The 18,841-nt window shown below is 50.8% G+C and overlaps 1 protein-coding gene across 4 annotated transcripts in view; it reads left to right on the plus strand.

Moving 5' to 3' along the window:
• The window catches only part of smurf1 (SMAD specific E3 ubiquitin protein ligase 1), a 210,704-nt gene that overhangs the window by 179,286 nt on the left and 12,577 nt on the right, over positions 1 to 18,841 (plus strand). For 3 of the 4 annotated variants that reach the window (XM_072480930.1, XM_072480934.1, XM_072480933.1), the window contains 3 exons: positions 986 to 1,106; positions 8,835 to 9,036; positions 18,238 to 18,322. In XM_072480930.1, coding sequence (XP_072337031.1) covers positions 986 to 1,106; positions 8,835 to 9,036; positions 18,238 to 18,322 — 408 coding nt within the window. The remainder of the gene's footprint in view (positions 1 to 985; positions 1,107 to 8,834; positions 9,037 to 18,237; positions 18,323 to 18,841) is intronic. The other variant, XM_072480931.1, reaches the window with a different exon arrangement.

Genomic DNA, 18,841 nt, shown 5'->3' on the forward strand with positions numbered 1-18,841 from the left:
AGCACCAGGGGCCCAGGGACCCTAGGGTGACTGTGTGGAGTTTGTACGTATTCCCCGTGTCTGCGTGGGTTTCCTCTGAGTGCTCCAGTTTCCTCCCACAGTCCAAACATGTGCAGGATTGGCGGATTGGCCATGCTAAATTGCCCCTTAGTGTCCAGGGATGTGCAGGTTAGGGTATGGGTATCTGGTGGAGTGGATCGGTGTAGACTCGATGGGCCTCCTGCACCGTAGGGATTCTATGATACCCCCCACTTTGTTTTCATTCACTAGCCTACTTGCTAGCAGGGTGACCCTCACACAAGACAACTGCTTCCCCCCCCGAACCCCCCTCTGTCCCACCCAACCTCTGTGCCCTCCCATACTCCTTCATCCCCATCAAACAGTCTTCGTGGTCGACCACCGACCCCTCCGCCTTCTGGAGCGATGCATTCTGCATCTCCAGCCTCTGCTCTTGGGCAGCCCGGATTGACCCTACCACCTTAACCAAGTCTTTTGAGGCCTCCTTCCTCTGTTGCTGGAATTTATTTGTCAAAAGCTCCACTGATTGCTCCGTTGATCATTATGTGGGCTGCAACACCACAGGGCTCTACGCCATCTTTTCCTCTTTCGCACCTCGCGAGTCCTCCTGGTCTGACTGTTGACCCTTATTCGTTGCACTCCTCATTTGGTAGGGCTTAGACATTCCCTGCCAAAGGAGACTCACTAGCTCTCACTGCTCATTCATTTTCCACCTGCTTAACACTCCATGAAATGGGCGAAAAGGACCAAACAAATTCAACCTTAGGCAGGTGCCACCTAATGTGCGACCATTCGCTCCATGGCTGCCACCAGAAGCCAGCTATATATTTTTTGCATTTAATTTTATCTTTCATTCTGGTCTGTTTAAGTTGGTCTGTAATTTTTTCGGATCTAAATTCCAATATATTTGTTTGCATTTATTATATTTCTCACTTGACCCTATTAATCCATCTTACTTTGTGTTTAGGCTTTACGTGAACTGGCGGTTTATGAGAGGAATTGAGGCACAATTTCTGGCTTTGCAGAAGGGATTTAATGAGCTTATTCCACAACATCTACTTAAACCTTTTGATCAGAAGGAAATTGAGGTAACATACTTGTTCACATTTAGTAAAAATATGGCTTTAGATAGTTTTTAAAAAATATTTTATTAGTTTTTCATAATAAATAGTAATAATCCTAACACAGCAAAATAGAGTGAACATTAACATAGTGCAAAAAGAGAATATGCAATAGCAATTGACTAGATGTGACCCCACGCGCCTCAGTCTTCTCACCCCCACTCCCCTACGGGTCGCTGCTGCTGCTGACGTTTTAATTTTCCCTGAGAAGCCATTGGATGGTATTATGCCCCCGCTCAACAGCAGTAGCTCTGTACCCTTGGCAAAATGATTTACACACATAAGTAGGCATCTGTTTGTGGTGTTATTGTCCCTTGCTTCTCCCAGACGGAGTTCGCTGCCGTTGTTGTCTCGTTCTGCTTCTGCGCACTTCTGCTTCTGCGGCCCTCCCGCTTTCTCTTTTCATTTGGGCGTTAAGTTTGTTAATGATTCCCTGCCTCCCCCTCCCGCTCCCTGGCTCTCCTCTTTTGTTCCGTCTCTTCCCTCTACTCCCCGCTCCTGCCCCCCCCCCCCCCCCCCCCCCCCCCCGGTGGCTCGCCTTTCCTTCCTCTTAGATTTAGCTGTTCTCTCCCCCCCCCGGTCTATCTCTCCCTCTCATGCTTTGGCTACTCTCCACTGTTTCTTGGCTACCTGGCTATTCTTCTACTTGTTTGTTGGCCACAAACAGGTCTCGGAACAATTGGGTGGATGGCTCCCACGTTCTGTGGAAGCCGTCGTCCGACCCTCGGATGGCGAATTTGATTTTCTCCATTTGGAGAGATTCCGAGAGGTCGGACAGCCAGTCTGCAGCTTTGGGTGGTGTTGCTGACCGCCAGCCAAACAGGATTCTACGGCGGGCGATCAGGGAGGCAGAGGCAAGGGCATCCGCCCTCCTCTCCAGGAATAGATCTGGCTGGTCTGAACCCCCGAAAACCGCCACTTTCGGGCATGGCTCCATCCTCACCCCCACCACCTTGGACATTGCCTCGAAGAAGGCTGTCCAGTACTCCACAAGTCTGGGGCTCGACCAGAACATGTGGGTGTGGTTGGCTGGGCCTCCTTGGTACCGCTCACATCTGTCCTCCACCTCCGGGAAGAACCTACTCATACGGGTTCTAGTTAAGTGGGCTCTATGTATCACTTTTAGTTGCGTCAGGCTGAGCCTTGCGCACGTGGAGGTGGAGTTGACCCTATCCAGTGCTTCGCTCCAGAGTCCCCACCCTATTTCGATCCCCAGGTCCTCCTCCCACTTCATTCTTGTTGCGTCCAATACGGTGTCGGCCCCTTCTACCAGTCGGTCATACATGTCACTACAGTTTCCTTTGTCTAGTATGCTTGCGTCCAGTAACCTTTCCAGTAGTGTCTGTCGTGGTGGTTGTGGGTATGTCCCTGTCTCCTTTCGTAGGAAGTTTTTTAGTTGCAGGTACCTTAGCTCGTTCCCCCTGGCTAGCTGGAATTTCTCTGTCAGTTCGCCCAGTGTTGCGATCCTGCCGTCCGTGTATAGGTCCCTGACTGTCAGTGTCCTTCTGTCCTGTCCCCACCTTTTGAAGGTGGCGTCAGTCAGCACTGGCGTGAACCTATGGTTGTTGCAGATGGGAGCTTTACCCAACATTCTGGTCAGGCCAGATTGTTGCCTTAGTTGGTTCCAGGACTGGAGGATGGCTATTACCACCAGGCTGCTGGAGTGTTTTTTGGGTGGGGATGGGGATGGGAGCGCCACCGTGGCGAGGGCCCGGAGGGAGGTCCCCATGCAGGAGGCCTCTTCCGCGCGCACCCGCTCGGCTTCTGACTCCTTGATCCATCCCCTTATTCGCTCGGCCGCCGCCGCCCAGTGGTAGAATTGTATGTTTGGGAGGGCTGGCCCCCCCCTGGATTTTGTTTTTTGTAAGACCTTCTTTGGGATCCTAGCATTCTTTCCCCCCCCCCCATACGAACGCCATGATTAGTTTGTATAGTGCTTTGAAAAAGGCCTTGGGGATGTAGATCGGAATGGATCTGAATAGGAAGAGGTACCTGGGCAGCATGTTCATTTTGATCATCTGGACTCTCCCCGTGAGGGAGAGTGGGAGTGTGTTCCATCTTTGCAGGTCCTTTTTTACTTCCTCTGTCAGACTGGTGAGGTTCCATTTGTGGATCCCTTTCCAGTCATGGGCTATTTGGATCCCCAGGTAGCGGAATTTGTGTCGGGCCTGTCCCGCTAAGGCTGCCCCACCTACTTGTGGGTGTACCGGGAAGATCTCGCTTTTGCTCATGTTGAGTTTGGAGCCCGAGAAGGCGCCAAACTCTTTCAGGAGCGCGTTGATTCCGTCCATGCTGCTCTGTGGATCCGAAATGTAGAGGAGCAGGTCATCTGCATAGAGTGAGACTCTGTGCTTTCTGCCTCCCCTTCGGATCCCCCTCCAGCTTTTTCATGCTCTGAGCGCGATTGCTAGTGGTTCGATCGCTAGAACGAACAGCAGCGGGGACAGTGGGCATCCCTGTGCAGCTGGAAGTATCGTGAGTTGGTATTGTTGGTCCATACACTCGCCATGGGAGCGTTGTATAGGATCTTTACCCAGGAGGGGTACCCTGTTCCAAGCCCGAACCGCTCCGGTACCTCTATGAGGTATTTCCATTCGACTCTGTCGAAGGCCTTTTCTGCATCTAGGGAGACAATCTCCTCTGGTGTTCTCTCCCCGGAGGGGGTCATTATCACGTTCAGCAGGCGCCTGATGTTCGAGGTAAGCTGTCTACCTTTGACAAAGCCCGTCTGGTCCCCTGTGACCACCTCAGGTACACAGTCTTCTAACATTTTGGCCAGTATTTTGGCGTCTGCATTCAGCAGTGAGATGGGTCTGTATGACCCACATTCCGGTGGGTCTTTTTCTTAGGTATCAGTGATATTGAGGCCTGTGCTAGCGTGGGCAGCAGTGTGCCCCTCGCTAGCGAGTCTGTGAACATCTTCCGCAGGTGCGGGGCCAATGCTGTCGCAAATTTTTTTGTAGAAGTCCGCCGGGAACCCGTTGGGTCCCGGCGCCTTCCCCGCCTGCATAGAGCTAATGCTGTCCATGATCTCTCCCAGTGCTAGTGGTGCTTCCAAGCCCTGTTTTTTGCCCTCCCCCTCGACTGGAATGTCCAGTCCATCAAGGAACCATTTCATCCCAGAGTCCCCCATTGGGGGCTCTGAGGTGTACAGCCATTGGTAGAAGGGCTTGAAGGTTTTGTTGATCTTTTCTGTTTCTGTTTCTAGCGTGCCTCTGGTATCCCTGATTTGTGCAATTTCTCTGGTGGCTGCCTGCTTTCTCAGCTGGTGTTCCAACAGGCGGCTGGCTTTGTCTCCGTGTTCGTATCGGGTCCCACGTGCCTGGCGGAGTTGGTACACTGCTTTCCTGGTGGAGAGCAGGTCAAAGTTCCTTTGTAGCTCTTTCCTCTCCGCCAGGAGCTCTATGGTCGGGGCCTCGGAGTATTTACGGTCTACCTCCAGTATGGAGTCGACCAGCTGCTGCCTCGCTACCCTTTCCTCCCTATCTCTTCGCGCTTTGAAAGTGATGATTTCCCCTCTTAGTATGGCCTTTAGTGCTTCCCAGAACGTGGAGGGTGAGACCTCCACGTTCTGGTTGTTCTCTGTGTACTCTGCAATGGCCCGTGATAACCTTTCGTTGAAGGTCTTGTCTGTTAGTAGGGCGACGTCCAACCTCCATGCCCTGGCTCCATGCCCTGGGCCCTGCCCGTCTCCAGCCTCGCGTCCATGTAGTGTGGAGCGTGGTCTGATATCACAATTGCGGAGTATTCCACCTTGTCTATCCCCGGAAGCAACGTTTTCCCTACCACAAAGAAGTCAATTCTGGTGTATACGTTGTGTACTGGGGAGAAGGAGAATTCCTTCTCCCCCGGGTGGGTGAACCTCCAGGGGTCCACCGCTCCCATCTGCTCCATAAAGTGACTGAGTTCCCTTGCCATGCTTGAGGTTTTCCCCGTTTTGGGGTTTGATCTGTCTGTCTTTGGGTCCTGTACACAGTTGAAGTCCCCCCCCATGATTAGTCGATGCGACGCTATGTCAGGGATTTCTGCCATGGTCTTCTTGATGAAGCTCGTGTCGTCCCAGTTGGGTGCGTACACGTTGACTAGTACTACCAGGGCCCCAACCAGGGCCCCGCTGACCACTATATACCGTCCCCCTGGGTCCGTAACCGTCTTTGTCGCCCTAAACATCGTCCTCTTGCCGATCGATATCGCCACCCCCCTGGCCCTTGTTCCATAGCAGGAATGGTAGATTTGTCCCACCCAGCCCTTTCTTACCCGCAGTCGGTCCTGCTCTCTCAGGTGTGTCTCTTGGAGGAAGACTATGTCGGCCCTCATATTTCTTAGGTGGGTGAGGACTCTGGATCTCTTCACTGGGCTGTTGAGTCCCCTTACATTCCAGGTGACTATCCTGGTGGGGGGGCTTCTACCCCCTCGCTCCTGTGGGATTAAGCATACTTACCTGGTGGACGCGCCCCTGCCCTCCGGAGTTTCCCTTTGTTAGGGGGCCGTCCAAGATGGCCGCTGTCACTGCTCTCTCCATGCGGTCGGGTCCCTGCGCTCCAGGGTTTCCCTTTGTCCCAGGGGCACCCGACATGGCCGCCCACTGTGCGTCCGCCATGCGGGTAGCCCCCTGCACTCTGGGGTCTCCCTTCGCCCAGAGACCATGCTGGGTGGGTGCTTGCAGCGATTCCTTGTTTCGAGCACTTGGTTGTGGCACTTTGTAGCCCAATTCCTTTTCTAGCCATGTTTGTCCCTCCATCCCTGTGTCGCCCCACCACGGTCTCTCCTTCCCTGTGTTCCCCCACCCCCCCAACCTCCTGGTCTCTCCCCTTTTCCCCCCCTCTCCCTTGTACCCCTCCTTTGTCCCTCTTTCCCCTGTTCCTGTCCCAGTTTGTTCTCCCATCTCTGTTGAGTGGTCCCCCCCCCACCTCCACCCTGGCGCCTGCCCCCCTGTTGGGGGCGCTGCGGCCCTGCTTTGTTGCATGCCCCCGGCGCTAGCTTTCCTGCTAGTACGGTGGCCCCCCCTCTTGGGAGTTACTGTCTTGCTTCTCCCCTGCCCGGCCTCTACGGTTTTCTGCCCGTTCTTCCCCTATCCTACCCTGCACTCCTCTTGCTTGCTCTCCCTTCTCCGCTACTCTCGTGCTGAGGCCTGGCCTCCCACCTGAAGCGGTCCCTCGGGCAGTGGTCTGTTCTTAGTTCAGGGTGCGCTCGCCGTGGCGGGGGCAGGGGGGCCTGGCGTTGCCCCCCCGTCGGCATGTTGTTGCCCCCTGCCAGGGGCCCCTCATTTCTACCTTTGCTGGTGGTTTTCCAGTCCGTGTTCCTCGACAAACTTGTTTGCTTCGGCAGGGGCTGTAAAGAAGTATTCTCTTTCTTGGTATGTGACCCAGAGTTTCGCTGTGTACAGCATACCAAAACGCACGTTGCTCTTGTGAAGAGCTGCTTTCGCTCTTTTAAACTCGGCCCATCTCCTGGCTATGTCTGCCCCAATGTCGTGGAACTGCGGGAGCCTTTTTGTAGCGACCGCTCCGCTCACGAACGCCACCGGAAGTCGGCTTTAGATAGTTGAAGAGAAAAATATTTAATGATTCCCAATTCCCATTCCTCTTTCATACCTGACATTCATACTCATTATCATGTTATAGAGTCCAGAAACCAAGCCCAACTTCTGAGGAATCTTAATGTGCAGAGTTTTGATGTGCCTGATATTAGGTACCTTCATTGCCTCCTTAGAGCACTAAAATTGGAGTATTTAGGTGCAAGTTGGCGAGACATAAGGCTCTGGAACTTTTTGTGCTCAGATATTGTACACTGGTAAGTTTCCCACTATTCTTAGCCAGCCAGATTCACTATACCTGGTAAACTGATCTGCTTAGTCAGTCATCATTTGCATACTGAAATACTCTGAACCTGTCTGGTGTAGTTTTTTTTTCCAATTAAGGGTCAATTTAACGCGGTCAATCCACCTACCCTACACATCTTTGGATTGTGGGGGTGAGACCCACGCAAACACAGGGAGAATGTGCGAACTCCACATGGATAGTAATTCGGGGCCGCGATCCAAAGGGGTCCTCAGTGCCGCGAGGCAGCAGTGCTAACCACTGTGCCACCGTGTTGCACTGGCATGGGTTTGTTATTATGGAGTTTGTCATTTTGTGTCTCCCATTATAATTTATGGGCCATGCTTTTCACTGCTAATTTATTATAAAGTAGTCACTGGTCTTTTGCCAAGTTGTTCTTCAGAATTATTTAGATTTGCCAATTGATGAGATGTCTGACACAATAATGTTTAGTTTTAAAATTTTATGGCTGAAGAGCAGAGTAAAACCGTAGCCATCCAGTGTTTATAGCTGATAAATTATTTAAGATTAACCTGGATTTGCCAGCTGAGATTTGCTAACCATTTGTATGTGTAGTGGTACCACACCCTTTGCGAGTGCACGGTCACTTCCAGTCCCACAGACCCCCGAGTCACAACATAAGTGAATTAACCAATAATTTGTGTATTTTCCTAAGATCTCTAACCCTTGACTGCTCCCAATGAGTTACAAGCACCAGATTTATAAGTGAAACATTGACAAACTCTTATTTATAACAAGAGTAAAAGATGAAGTATAATGGAACAATGGTCTACTTGACTACCTATTCCCAAATCCCTGTCCCATTCTCCACCCAGACACATATAAGACACGCACACGGTGAAAAGGTAGGGGAAGAATTAAAATAATGGGAATTGAAGGTTTGAGATGCATCTTCGCTGCTGAGTTTGTGGCCGAATACTACCATCTGGGGAATTGATTTAGACAGGAGATTCAGTATGGTGCGATTCTATCCTTTAACCTCCAGATAAGAGCCTTATACAGGAGATTCAGGTCGGTGCAATTCTATCCTTCGGCAACCATATGGAGCCTCCCTCTCCCTGAGATATTACTGGAGCTTTATACCTCAGAAGCTACAGACTTTTCTGTTCGCCTGATGTCTGTGCAGAGACTCCGGTTGTATCGTGATGAAAGCTCTCAGGCTGGGTTTTTCCCAGCCATTCAGACAGAGGATTGAATTATTACAGACCTGGTGGGAAAACCTGCATACAGCCTTTCACTTCCGTAGTTCACCGGACGGGCTGCTGCCTGTGTTTTTAAAATAGGAGCACCTTCCCAGGTCTGGCTGAGAGCCTTTTAAATTGCCTAGCAGAGAAAACAGAGGAAGTATCTTCAAGCTGCTTCCTGGCTGAATCTCCTCACAGAACTCCAGACAAAATGGAGCTCTTCTCACATGACCCGCCTTTCTTCCAGAATATTCCAAATGGTTCCCCCAATCGCAAGCGAGAACAGGCGATGCCTCAGAATTCCAGACTCTCTGATTGGCTGCTTTCCAAGTCTACCAAACTGATATCGTGGGCTCTGCCACAGAGCACAAAGGGGACGTACTGAACTACTTCATCAGACCAGGGGTGTTTCGGTTTGCCTAAAGTCTGTAATTTAAGCAAAAATCCCAATGTTGCAGCAGCTGGCAAGAAGATTGTAGATTAAAGGTAACCAGCAAGACCGGAATTAGAAAAGAAACACGGAACAGACAAAGGTTTTTGGCAGGATCCTTACAGTAGTTTGTGTGAGAGTGAACTGTACACTGTGCAACTAACGTTAATCATTTAAACATGCTGTGGATACCAGAATATATGTTTACAGAAGGTGTAGATCTGCCGTTTTCTTCCTGCAGCTGATTATTGGTGGGTTGGGAAAGATTGACATAAAGGACTGGAAAGCTAACACACGTCTAAAGCATTGTACCTCAGACAGCAATATTGTGAAATGGTTCTGGCAAACAGTTGAGATGTTTGATGAAGAAAGGAGAGCACGGCTCCTTCAATTTGTGACCGGATCTTCCCGGGTACCTCTGCAGGGATTCAAGGCACTACAAGGTGAATATCATATAAATCATAATTTAACTGTGTAAGCATTTTAAACTACCCTAGTTTTGTTATGCCACGCAGGTGTACAATTGCATTGTGGACTTCACTATAAATATAGTGACAATTGTAAGTGGTGTAATCGTGACATTCACATGCACTTCAGTGGGCCAGACAACTATACTTGTATCCAATAGACTGATATTGCTGACTAGATAAAGAGCAAAACTAAAAATTGATAAGTATCTGCATGTTACAAAATTAATATTGGGTTTCAATAAAAATAGCCTTGCAAAGACATGTCAATTTGGCCCCTTGGTGACACTCTTGTCACTCTGGGACTTCAGCATTAGTGAGGGAGTAGTGCTGGAGATGCCATTTTTAAAATAAAGTTTAATACCAAGGTGTATGCAGAATCATAGAATAGAATCGTAAAATGGTTACAGCAGAGAAGGAGGCCATTTGAACCTTCATGTTCATGCCAGCTCTCTGCAGGAGCATCTCAGCTAGTCCCACTTCCCCACCCTGTACCTGCAGTCCTGATTTTATTTTTTCTACAGATAATGATTGAACTCTGTTTTCAAATCTACACACTCAGGTATTGCATTCCAGATCATAGCCCTTTGCTGTGTTTTAAAAACAAAATGATTTTCCTCATGATGCCTTTGGTTCTTTTGCTGTTAAAATCTATGTCATATGTTTCTTGACTCCCCCCACAAGGGGAAGAATTTATCTCCATCTGTTCTTTCCAGACCCATCATGATTTTTAACACCTCTGTCAAATCTCTTCTCGACTTTAAAAAAAATAAAAATATTTAAGGTTTTCACAGAATATCAATAACAAAATGAAAAAGGAACCCAACAGAGTTAAATACAAAACACAGTCAAAAAACAACCCTCCATACCCCCCTCCCCCATGTACAAAAATAATAAATTAACACCCCAACTTAACACAGAGCCAACATAGCAAATATATACACCCCCTCAGATCCCACCGTGTAAATATACAAAAATAAAGTAAACACCCCCCCCCCCCCCCCCGCCCCTCAGTTGCTGCTGCCATTGACCAATGTCTACCGTTCTGCCAGGAAGGCTAAGAACGGTTGTCACCGCCTGAAGAACCCTTGTACCGACCCTCAAGGCGAATTTCACCCTCTCCAACTTAATAAACCCCGCCATATCGTTGATCCAGGATTCCACGCTTGGGGGGCCTCGCGTCGTTCCACTGAAAAAGAATCCTCTGTCGGGCTACCAGGGACGCAAAGGCCAGAATACCGGCCTCTTTCGCCTCCTGCACTCCCGGCTCCTCTGCCACCCCAAATATTGCGAGCTCCCAGCCCGGTTTGACCCTGGATCCTACCACCCTCGACACCGTCCTCGCTACGCCTTTCCAAAATTCCTCCAGCGCTGGGCATGCCGAGAACATATGGGTGTGATTTGCTGGGCTCCCTGAGCACCTAACACACCTATCCTCACCCCAAAAAACCGGCTCATCCATGTCCTGGTCATGTGTGCCCTGTGCAGCACCTTAAACTATATGAGGCTGAGCCTCGCGCACGAAGATGAAGAGTTCACCCTCCCTAGGGCATCTGCCCACGTCCCTTCCTCGATCTCCTCTCCCAACTCCTCCTCCCACTTATCTTTCACCTACACCACCGAGGCCTCATCCTCCTCCTCCTGCATCACCTAGTAAGTTTCCGAGATCTTCCCCACTCCCGCCGCCGCCCCCCCCGAGAGCACCCTGTCCTGTATTGTGCGTGGCAGCAGCCACGGGAATTCCACCACCTGCCGCCTGACAAACGCCCTTACCTGTAAGTACCTGAAAGTGTTCCCCGGGGGGAGCCCATACTTCTCCTCCAACTCACCCAGGCTCGCGAACCTCCCGTCCACAAACAGGTCTCCCAACCTTCGTATCCCTGCCCTGTTGCACCCCGAAAACCTTCCATCTGTCCACCCTGGGACGAACCTGTGGTTCCCCCGTATTGGGTCCACACCGAGGCCCTGACTTCCCCCCTGTGCCGTCTCCACTGACCCCAGATTTTGAGAGGAGCCGCCACTACCGGGCTCGTGGTATACCTCCTTGGAGGGAGCGGCAGCGGCGCCGTTGCCAGCGCCCCCAGACTCGTACCCACACAGGACGCCGTCTCCAGCCTCTTCCATGCAGCCCCCTCCATCACCCACTTGCGCACCATCGTCGCATTGGCGGCCCAGTAGTACCCACAGAGGTTGGGCAGCGCCAGCCCCCCCCATCTCCACTCCGCTCCAGGAACACCCTTCTCACCCTCGGAGTTCTCGCGCCCACACAAACCCCATTATGTTCCTGTTGACCCGCCTCAAAAAGGCCTTCGGGATAAACACGGGGAGGCACTGGAACAGGAACACAAACCTTGGGAGCACCGTCATTTTGACTGACTGCACCCTACCCGCCAAGCACAGCGGCAACGCGTCCCACCTCTTGAACTCCTCCTCCATTTGCTCCACCAGCCTTGTGAAATTAAGCCTATGCAGGGCCCCCCAGCTCCTGGCCACCTGGATCCCCAAATACCTGAAGCTCCTCTCCGCCCTTTTTAGTGGGAGCTCACCAATCCCCCTCTCCTGGTCCCCTGGGTGAACCACGAACAACTCGCTCTTCCCCATGTTGAGCTTGTACCCCGAGAAATCCCCGAATTCCCTGAGGACCTCATTACCTCCGGCATTCCACCCACCGGATCTGCCACAAAGAACAGCAAGCCGTCCACATAGAGCGACACCCTATGCTCCTCCCCACCCCGCATCAACCCCCTCCAGTTCCTCGACTCCCTCAGTGCCATAGCCAGGGGTTCAATCGCCAGTCCAAGGAACAGGGGGGACAGGGGCACCCCTGCCTCGTCCCTCGGTGCAACCGAAAGTACTCAGACCACCTCCTGTTCGTGGCCACACTCGCCATCGGGACCTCATACAACAGCCTGACCCACCTGACAAACCCCTCCCCAAACCCAAACCTCTTCAGCACCTCCCACAGGTACCCCCGCTCTACCCTATCGACGGCTTTCTCAGCGTCCATCGCCACGACTATCTCCGCCTCCCCCTCCCTCGTCGGCATCATGATAACGTTCAGAAGCCTCCGCACATTCGCGTTCAACTGCCTCCCCTTCACGAACACCGTCTGGTCTTCGTGGATGACCTGCGGCACACAATCCTCAATCCTCGTGGCTAAGGCCTTCGCCAGCACCTTGGCATCTACTTTTAGCAGCAAAATCGGCCTGTAAGACCCACACTGCAGGGGATCCTTGTTCCGCTTCAGGATCAAGGAGACCAGTGCCCGGGACATCGTCGGGGGCAAAGCCCCCCCCCCCTCCCTTGCCTCATTAAAGGTCCTAACTAGCAACGGGCCCAACAGGTCCATATATTTTTTATAAAATTCGACCGGGAAACCGTCCGGCCCCGGTGCCTTCCCCGCCTGCATGCTCGCTATCCCTTTGGTCAGCTCCTCCAGCCCAATTGGGGCTCCCAATCCCGCCACCAGTCCCTCCTCCACCTTCGGAAACCTCATTTGGTCCAGAAAGCGGCCCATCCCTCCCTCCTCCAGTGGGGGCTCAGGCCGATACAATTCCTCTTAAAAGTCCCTGAAGACCCTATTGATGCCAACCCCACTCCGCACCACATTCCCTCCCCTGTCCTTAACTCCTCCGATCTCCCTAGCTGCATCCCGCTTCCAGAGCTGATGCGCCAGCATCCGGCTTGCCTTTTCCCCATACTCCTAAATCGCCCCCTGGGCCTTCCTCCACTGCACCTCCGCCTTCCTGGTGGTCACCAGGTCGAATTCGGCCTGGAGGCTGCGCCTCTTCCTCAAGGTTCCTTCCTCAGGCACCTCCGCATACCTCCTGTCTACCCTCACCATCTCCCCCACCAGACTCTCCCTCTCCCTCTGCTCCCTCCTCTCCTTGTGGCCCCTAATGGAGATCAGCTCTCCCCTAACCACCGCCTTCAGCGCCTCCCACACCATCCCCACTAGGACCTCCCCGTTATCGTTGGCCTCCAGGTACACCTCTATGCTTCCTCGGACCCGCTCACCCACCTCCTCGTCCGCCAACAGCCCCACCTCCAAATGCCACAACGGGCGCTGGTCCCTCTCCTCCCCCAGCTCTGAGTCCACCCAATGCGGGGGCGTGATCCGAAATGGCTATCGCCGAGTACTCAGTATCCTCTACTCTCGCTATCAGCGCCCTGCTCAAAATAAAAAACTCGATCCGGGAATAAGCCTTATGAACATGTGAGAAGAATGAAAATTCCCTAGCCCCCGGCCTTGCAAATCTCCAAGGGTCCACCCCTCCCATCTGGTCCATAAATCCCCTCAACACCTTAGCCGCCACCGGCTTCCTACCCGTCCGAGACATGGAGCGATCCAGTGCCGGATCCAACACCGTGTTAAAGTCCCCCCCCATAAGCAGGCCCCCCCACTTCCATATCTGGGATCCGACTCAACATGCGCCGCATAAAACCCGCATCGTCCCAGTTCGGGGCATACACATTGACCAGTACTACCCCCTCTCCCTGCAGCTTACCACGAACCATTACGTACCTACCGCCATTGACTGCCACAATGCTCGACGCCTCGAACGACTCCTTCTTTCCCACCAAGATCGCCACCACTCAATTTTTGGCATCCAGCCCCGAATGGAACACCTGACCTACCCACCCTTTCCTCAATCTTACCTGGTCTGCCACCTTCAGGTGTGTCTCCTGGAGCATGACCACATCCACCTTCAGCCCCTTCAGGTGCGCGAACACGCGCGCCAGCTTGACCGGCCCGTTCAGTCCCCTTACATTCCAGATTATCAGCCGGATCAAGGGGCTCCCCGCCGACTAGCCATCACCCCGCCTCGGCCAGCCACGCGCCCGCACTTCTCGCCCTGCCTGTTCCCCACGATGGCAGACCCCTGTCTCGACCCCCCACTTGCTCCAGCTCCCCCTTGACCATAGCAGCAACAATTCAATTCCCCCCCACCCCCCGGGCTAGGACCCCTCCTAACTGCTTTACTCCCCCCATTGCACTTCTGCAAGTCAGCTGACCCCGGCCACTCCCGCCTCTCCTTCGACTCCTCCCATTGTGTGACACACCCTCCTCTTCCATTCCCCACCCGCAGGCTCTCCACCCCCCCCCCTTCCATCCCAAGCGCGGGAAACAACCCTCGCTTCCCCGCCCCCTCCAATGTTCAGCCCGGGAAAAAGCCCGCGCTTACCACCTACCCGGCCCCGCCACCTCTGACGCAGCTCCTTTTACAGGCCCAGTCCCCTCACTCCCGACTCGGGCCTCCCCCTCCCCCTCCACCGCGGGGCCCCAGCACACTGCCGGCCATCCCCCCCTGCTGTTCCATTTGCTTACCCCCCTCCAAGAGCCCCCCCAACCAACCCAACCAAAACAGTGCCCAACCCGCTCTAACCACCCTCACCCAACCAGAAAGAAAAAAACTAGAGCAAAGGACCCCCCCTCAAAAAGTAACATATCAACCGCAATCCCCAAATGCCCATCCCGACCCTCAATCTGTGTCCAACTTCTCGGCCTGAACAAAGGCCCACGCCTCCTCCTCCGGAGACTCAAAATAATGGTGCCAATCCTTGTAGGTGACCCACAGTCGCGTCGGCTGCAACATGCCAAACTTCACCCCCTTCCTTTGCAGCACCGTCTTTGCTCGATTGTACCCGGCCCTCCTCTTCGCCACCTCCGCACTCCAGTCCTGGTATATTGGAACCTCCGCGTTCTCCCACCTGCTGCTCCTCTCCTTCTTGGCCCACCTGAGCACACATTCCCGATCAGCGAACCGATGAAACCGCACCAGCACCGCCCGCGGAGGCTCGTTAGCCTTGGGCCTCCTCGCCAGCACCCTATGGGCCCCTTCCAGCTCCAGGGGCCCCTGGAAGGACCCCGCTCCCATCAGCGAGTTCAACATGGTGACCACATAGGCCCCCACATCCGGCCCCTCCGGGAGGCCCAGAAACCGCAAGTTCTTCCGCCTCACCCGATTCTCCATCTCCTCGAACAGCTCCTGCCATTTCTTGTGGAGCGCCTCGTGTGCCTCCACTTTTACCGCCAGGCCTAAGATCTTCTCGACTTTCTGTAAGGAAAACAACCTCAACTTCTCAAATCTGTCCATGCAATTGAAGTCCCTCATCCCTGGTAATATTCTCATGAATCTTTTCTGCACCTTTCCAATGTCTTCACAACCATTCTAAACTGTGCTTCTCAGAATTAGATACAGTACTCCAAATGAGGCCAGACCAGTGTTTTATGAAGGTTCACCAAAACCACCTTGCTTTTATACTCCGAGCTTCTATTTATAAAGCCCACGTTCCCATATCCCTTATTAACCACTTTCTCAACCCGCTTTACCCACGTGAAGTTATTTGTGCACCTATATCCTGAGGTCCCTCTGCTCTTGAACCCCTTTTAGAATTATATCATTTATTTTATATGGTCTCTCCTCATTCTACCTACCAAAACATATCACTTCACATTTCTCTGCATTAATTTTCATCTGCCACATGTCCATCATGCCATCAGCCTGTCTGTAAATATCTCATGCAGCTATTCAAAGAAAAGCAGGGAAGTATTCCCACTGTCCTGACTAATATTAATTCCTAGTTAACACCCCCAAAAACTGATTAGTATTTTTGTCTTTGCTGTACTTGAGACCATGTGGTACACAAATTGTTTGTGGCTAGGTTGAACAGCTTGTCGACGTTTATAATCTGGTTTAGCCTGATGGAATTGCTGGGACGGCATGTGTAATCAGTGAAGATTTTGGTGTGGCTTAGAACAATGGCTGCCAATATTCAGTTGGAGGAATTTGTCACTCAAGACTATATGTTGGGCAAGTAGTTTGACCAGTAAAGTGGCTGTTGATGGGCCTGTTGAGAGGAATGGAGCTGAATGTCATCAGCACACGTGAAAAATGATCCCTTTTATGTGGATGACGTTGCCTGGTCGCAGAATATACATCAGGAAAGGAGGGTGTAGGGAAGGATGGACCTTCTGGGCATTCTGGTAGCCATGTGGTGCTGTGAAAAAAAGCCATTCTTGGCAATACAGTGACTACATTCATTTGCTTACGGACTCATTCACAAGAAGGTACTCTAATAGAACAGGGCAATGGAGGAGAAGCATTGGAAGGAAGATTGTAACTGTGGAACATTAAGGAGGGATAACACCATGATAACAGTCTCAAACGTGTAATTTCTGACTTTGGTTTGGGTTGTTTTGGTGCTGTGGAAGATGAAGGTTAGACTGCAAGAGGTTGAACATGGATTGGAACAGCGTGACTAGTGGTGCAGCTATTTGTAGAGTACAAATATTCAGCACTACAGCTGAGATGTTATCGGGGCTGGATCCAGTACACTCGGTCATTTCTTGATGTCTTTTTGAGTGAACCATGTTGGCTGAAGACTGGCATTTGTGGTGAGACTGTCAGGAGGAGGCCAAGGTGGACCATCCATTCTACTTCTGGCTGAAAATAACTGCAAATGAGTTAGTCGTGACTTTAGTATTTGCATGCTATGCTCCACCATTGTTACAAATGGGGATGTTTAAGGGGTTACCTCCTTTGCTTATTAGTCTTAATTGTCCACTGCTATTTATGACTGGATGGGGCAGGTACCGGGTATATTTACAATATATATTAATGACTTGGATAAGGGAAGTGAATGTATTATTGCCAAGTTTGCAGGTGACACAAAAATAGATAGGGAGGCAAGTGGTGAGGATGACATAAAGAGTCTATGGAGAGTGAGGCAACTAAATGAGAGGGCAAATCCTTGGCAGATGGAATATAATGTAGGAAAATGTGAAGTTATGCACTTTGATAGGAAGAATAAAGGAGCTGAAAGGAGCAGAAAACTGCAGCACGGAGGGATTTGGGGGTCCTCTAGCATAAAGCTAGCATGCAAGTTCAACAGGTAACCATAGAATCATAGAATTTACAGTGCAGAAGGAGGTCATTCGGCCCATCGAGTCTGCACTGGCCCTTGGAGAGAACATCCCACCCAAGCCCACACCTCCATCCTATCCCAGCAACCCCACCTAACCTTTGGACACTACAGGGAAATTTAGCGTGGCCAATCCACCTAACCCGCACATATTTGGACTGTGGGAGGAAACCGGAGCACCCGGAGGAAACCCAAGCAGACACGAGGAGAAAGTGCAAACAGCACACAGACAGTGACACAAGCTGGGAATCGAAACTGTGACCCTGAACCTGTGAAGCGACTGTGCTAACCACTGAGCTACCGTGCCCCTCTAGAAAAGAGATGCAGATGTAATGGGGAAGGGAAGGCAAATGGAATGTTGGTTTTTATTTCAAAGGGAATGGAGTATAAAGTAGGGAAGCCTTGCTAAACTATACAAGGCACCAGTTAGACTACACCTGGAATGCTGTGAACAGTTTTGGTCCCCTTATCTAAGGAAAGATATACTGGCCTTGGAAGCAGTCCAGAGAAGATTCACGAGGTTGATCCTGTGTATGGAGGGATTTCCTTATGAAGGGAGGTTGAGTAGATTTGGCCTGTACTCATTGAAGTTTAGAAGAATGAGAGGCAACCTTATTGAGACATTTGGATTCTCAAGGGGCTTGAGAGGGTAGATCCTTGCTGAAGAGTCTAGGACCAGAGGGCATAATCCCAGGTCGTCCATTTAAGAGATGAGGAAGAATTTCTTCTCTGAGGGTAGTGAATCTGTGGAATCCTTTACCGCAGCAGGCTGGAGAGGTGGGTCATTAAGTATATTCAAGGTTGAGATAGACATTTTTAATTAGTAAGGGAATCGAGCGTTATGGGGATCAGGCGGGAAAGTGGAGGATTATCATATCGGATCAGTCATGATCTCATTGAATGGTGGATCAGACTCGATGGGCAAAATGGCCGATTACTGCTCCCAACTCTTTTGACCTTGTGCTCTAGAAATATTGCACTGTATTATCCTGTTTCATATATCTGTAACCAAGTCAATGGTTTGCAATTATATCCTTCAGCCGATTGATTATTGTATAAAATGTTTTGCCTGCTCTCCCAGCATGTTCAAAAATGGCACAACACATTAGAAATATGTAGCTTTTGTCTGTATTTATAAGTTACATTTAGTGGCAATCTCCATGAATGGCTTAAGTGTACATTGCTTATCTTTTGCAAAGTTAAAACTTTTGTTATTTGCTGTATGGTTTAACTAGATTTTGTATTTGTAAGGTTCTACAGGTGCTGCAGGCCCAAGACTTTTTACCATCCATCTGATTGATGCCAACACAGATAACCTTCCCAAAGCACATACTTGGTGAGTTTCTCTATTCCCAAAGTGACATGCAATCAAACCATAGTCATTTATCTGAAACCCTCCAATTAATTGTTTATAAATTGTGTCATTCACCACAATAAATTATTATATAAAATTACTATCATGCTTAAAAATGACCATGTAATCACTGCAAATGCATATTTATAGTCTTTGATAGTTCCTTACTTTAGAAGTCATATTTATTGGCAATCTCCTTATGGAGGTCCAAATTGTATATCACTATCTTTACTGAATTGCTAACCTTCAGGTAATGAATTTGGCTTGCTGTGATGGAGCTATAGCACGATTGCTCAATCATGAGATTCTAATTTATTCTTCCAAAAAGTTACTATTGATTGATAATTCAGTGGAATAATCTATTCAGTAGATTTGTTTTCTGATCCAGTGAGTGATAATTCCTTAACTCAGTTACATAGAACAAGCTAGCAATAGGGCGGCACCCTTCTCCAGAACAAACTCTGAGCCACATTGAGATTATTTTTCATTGTCTAAATGGAC

Source organism: Scyliorhinus torazame, chromosome 17 (assembly GCF_047496885.1).
Source record: "Scyliorhinus torazame isolate Kashiwa2021f chromosome 17, sScyTor2.1, whole genome shotgun sequence".
Lineage (NCBI taxonomy): Eukaryota > Metazoa > Chordata > Chondrichthyes > Carcharhiniformes > Scyliorhinidae > Scyliorhinus > Scyliorhinus torazame.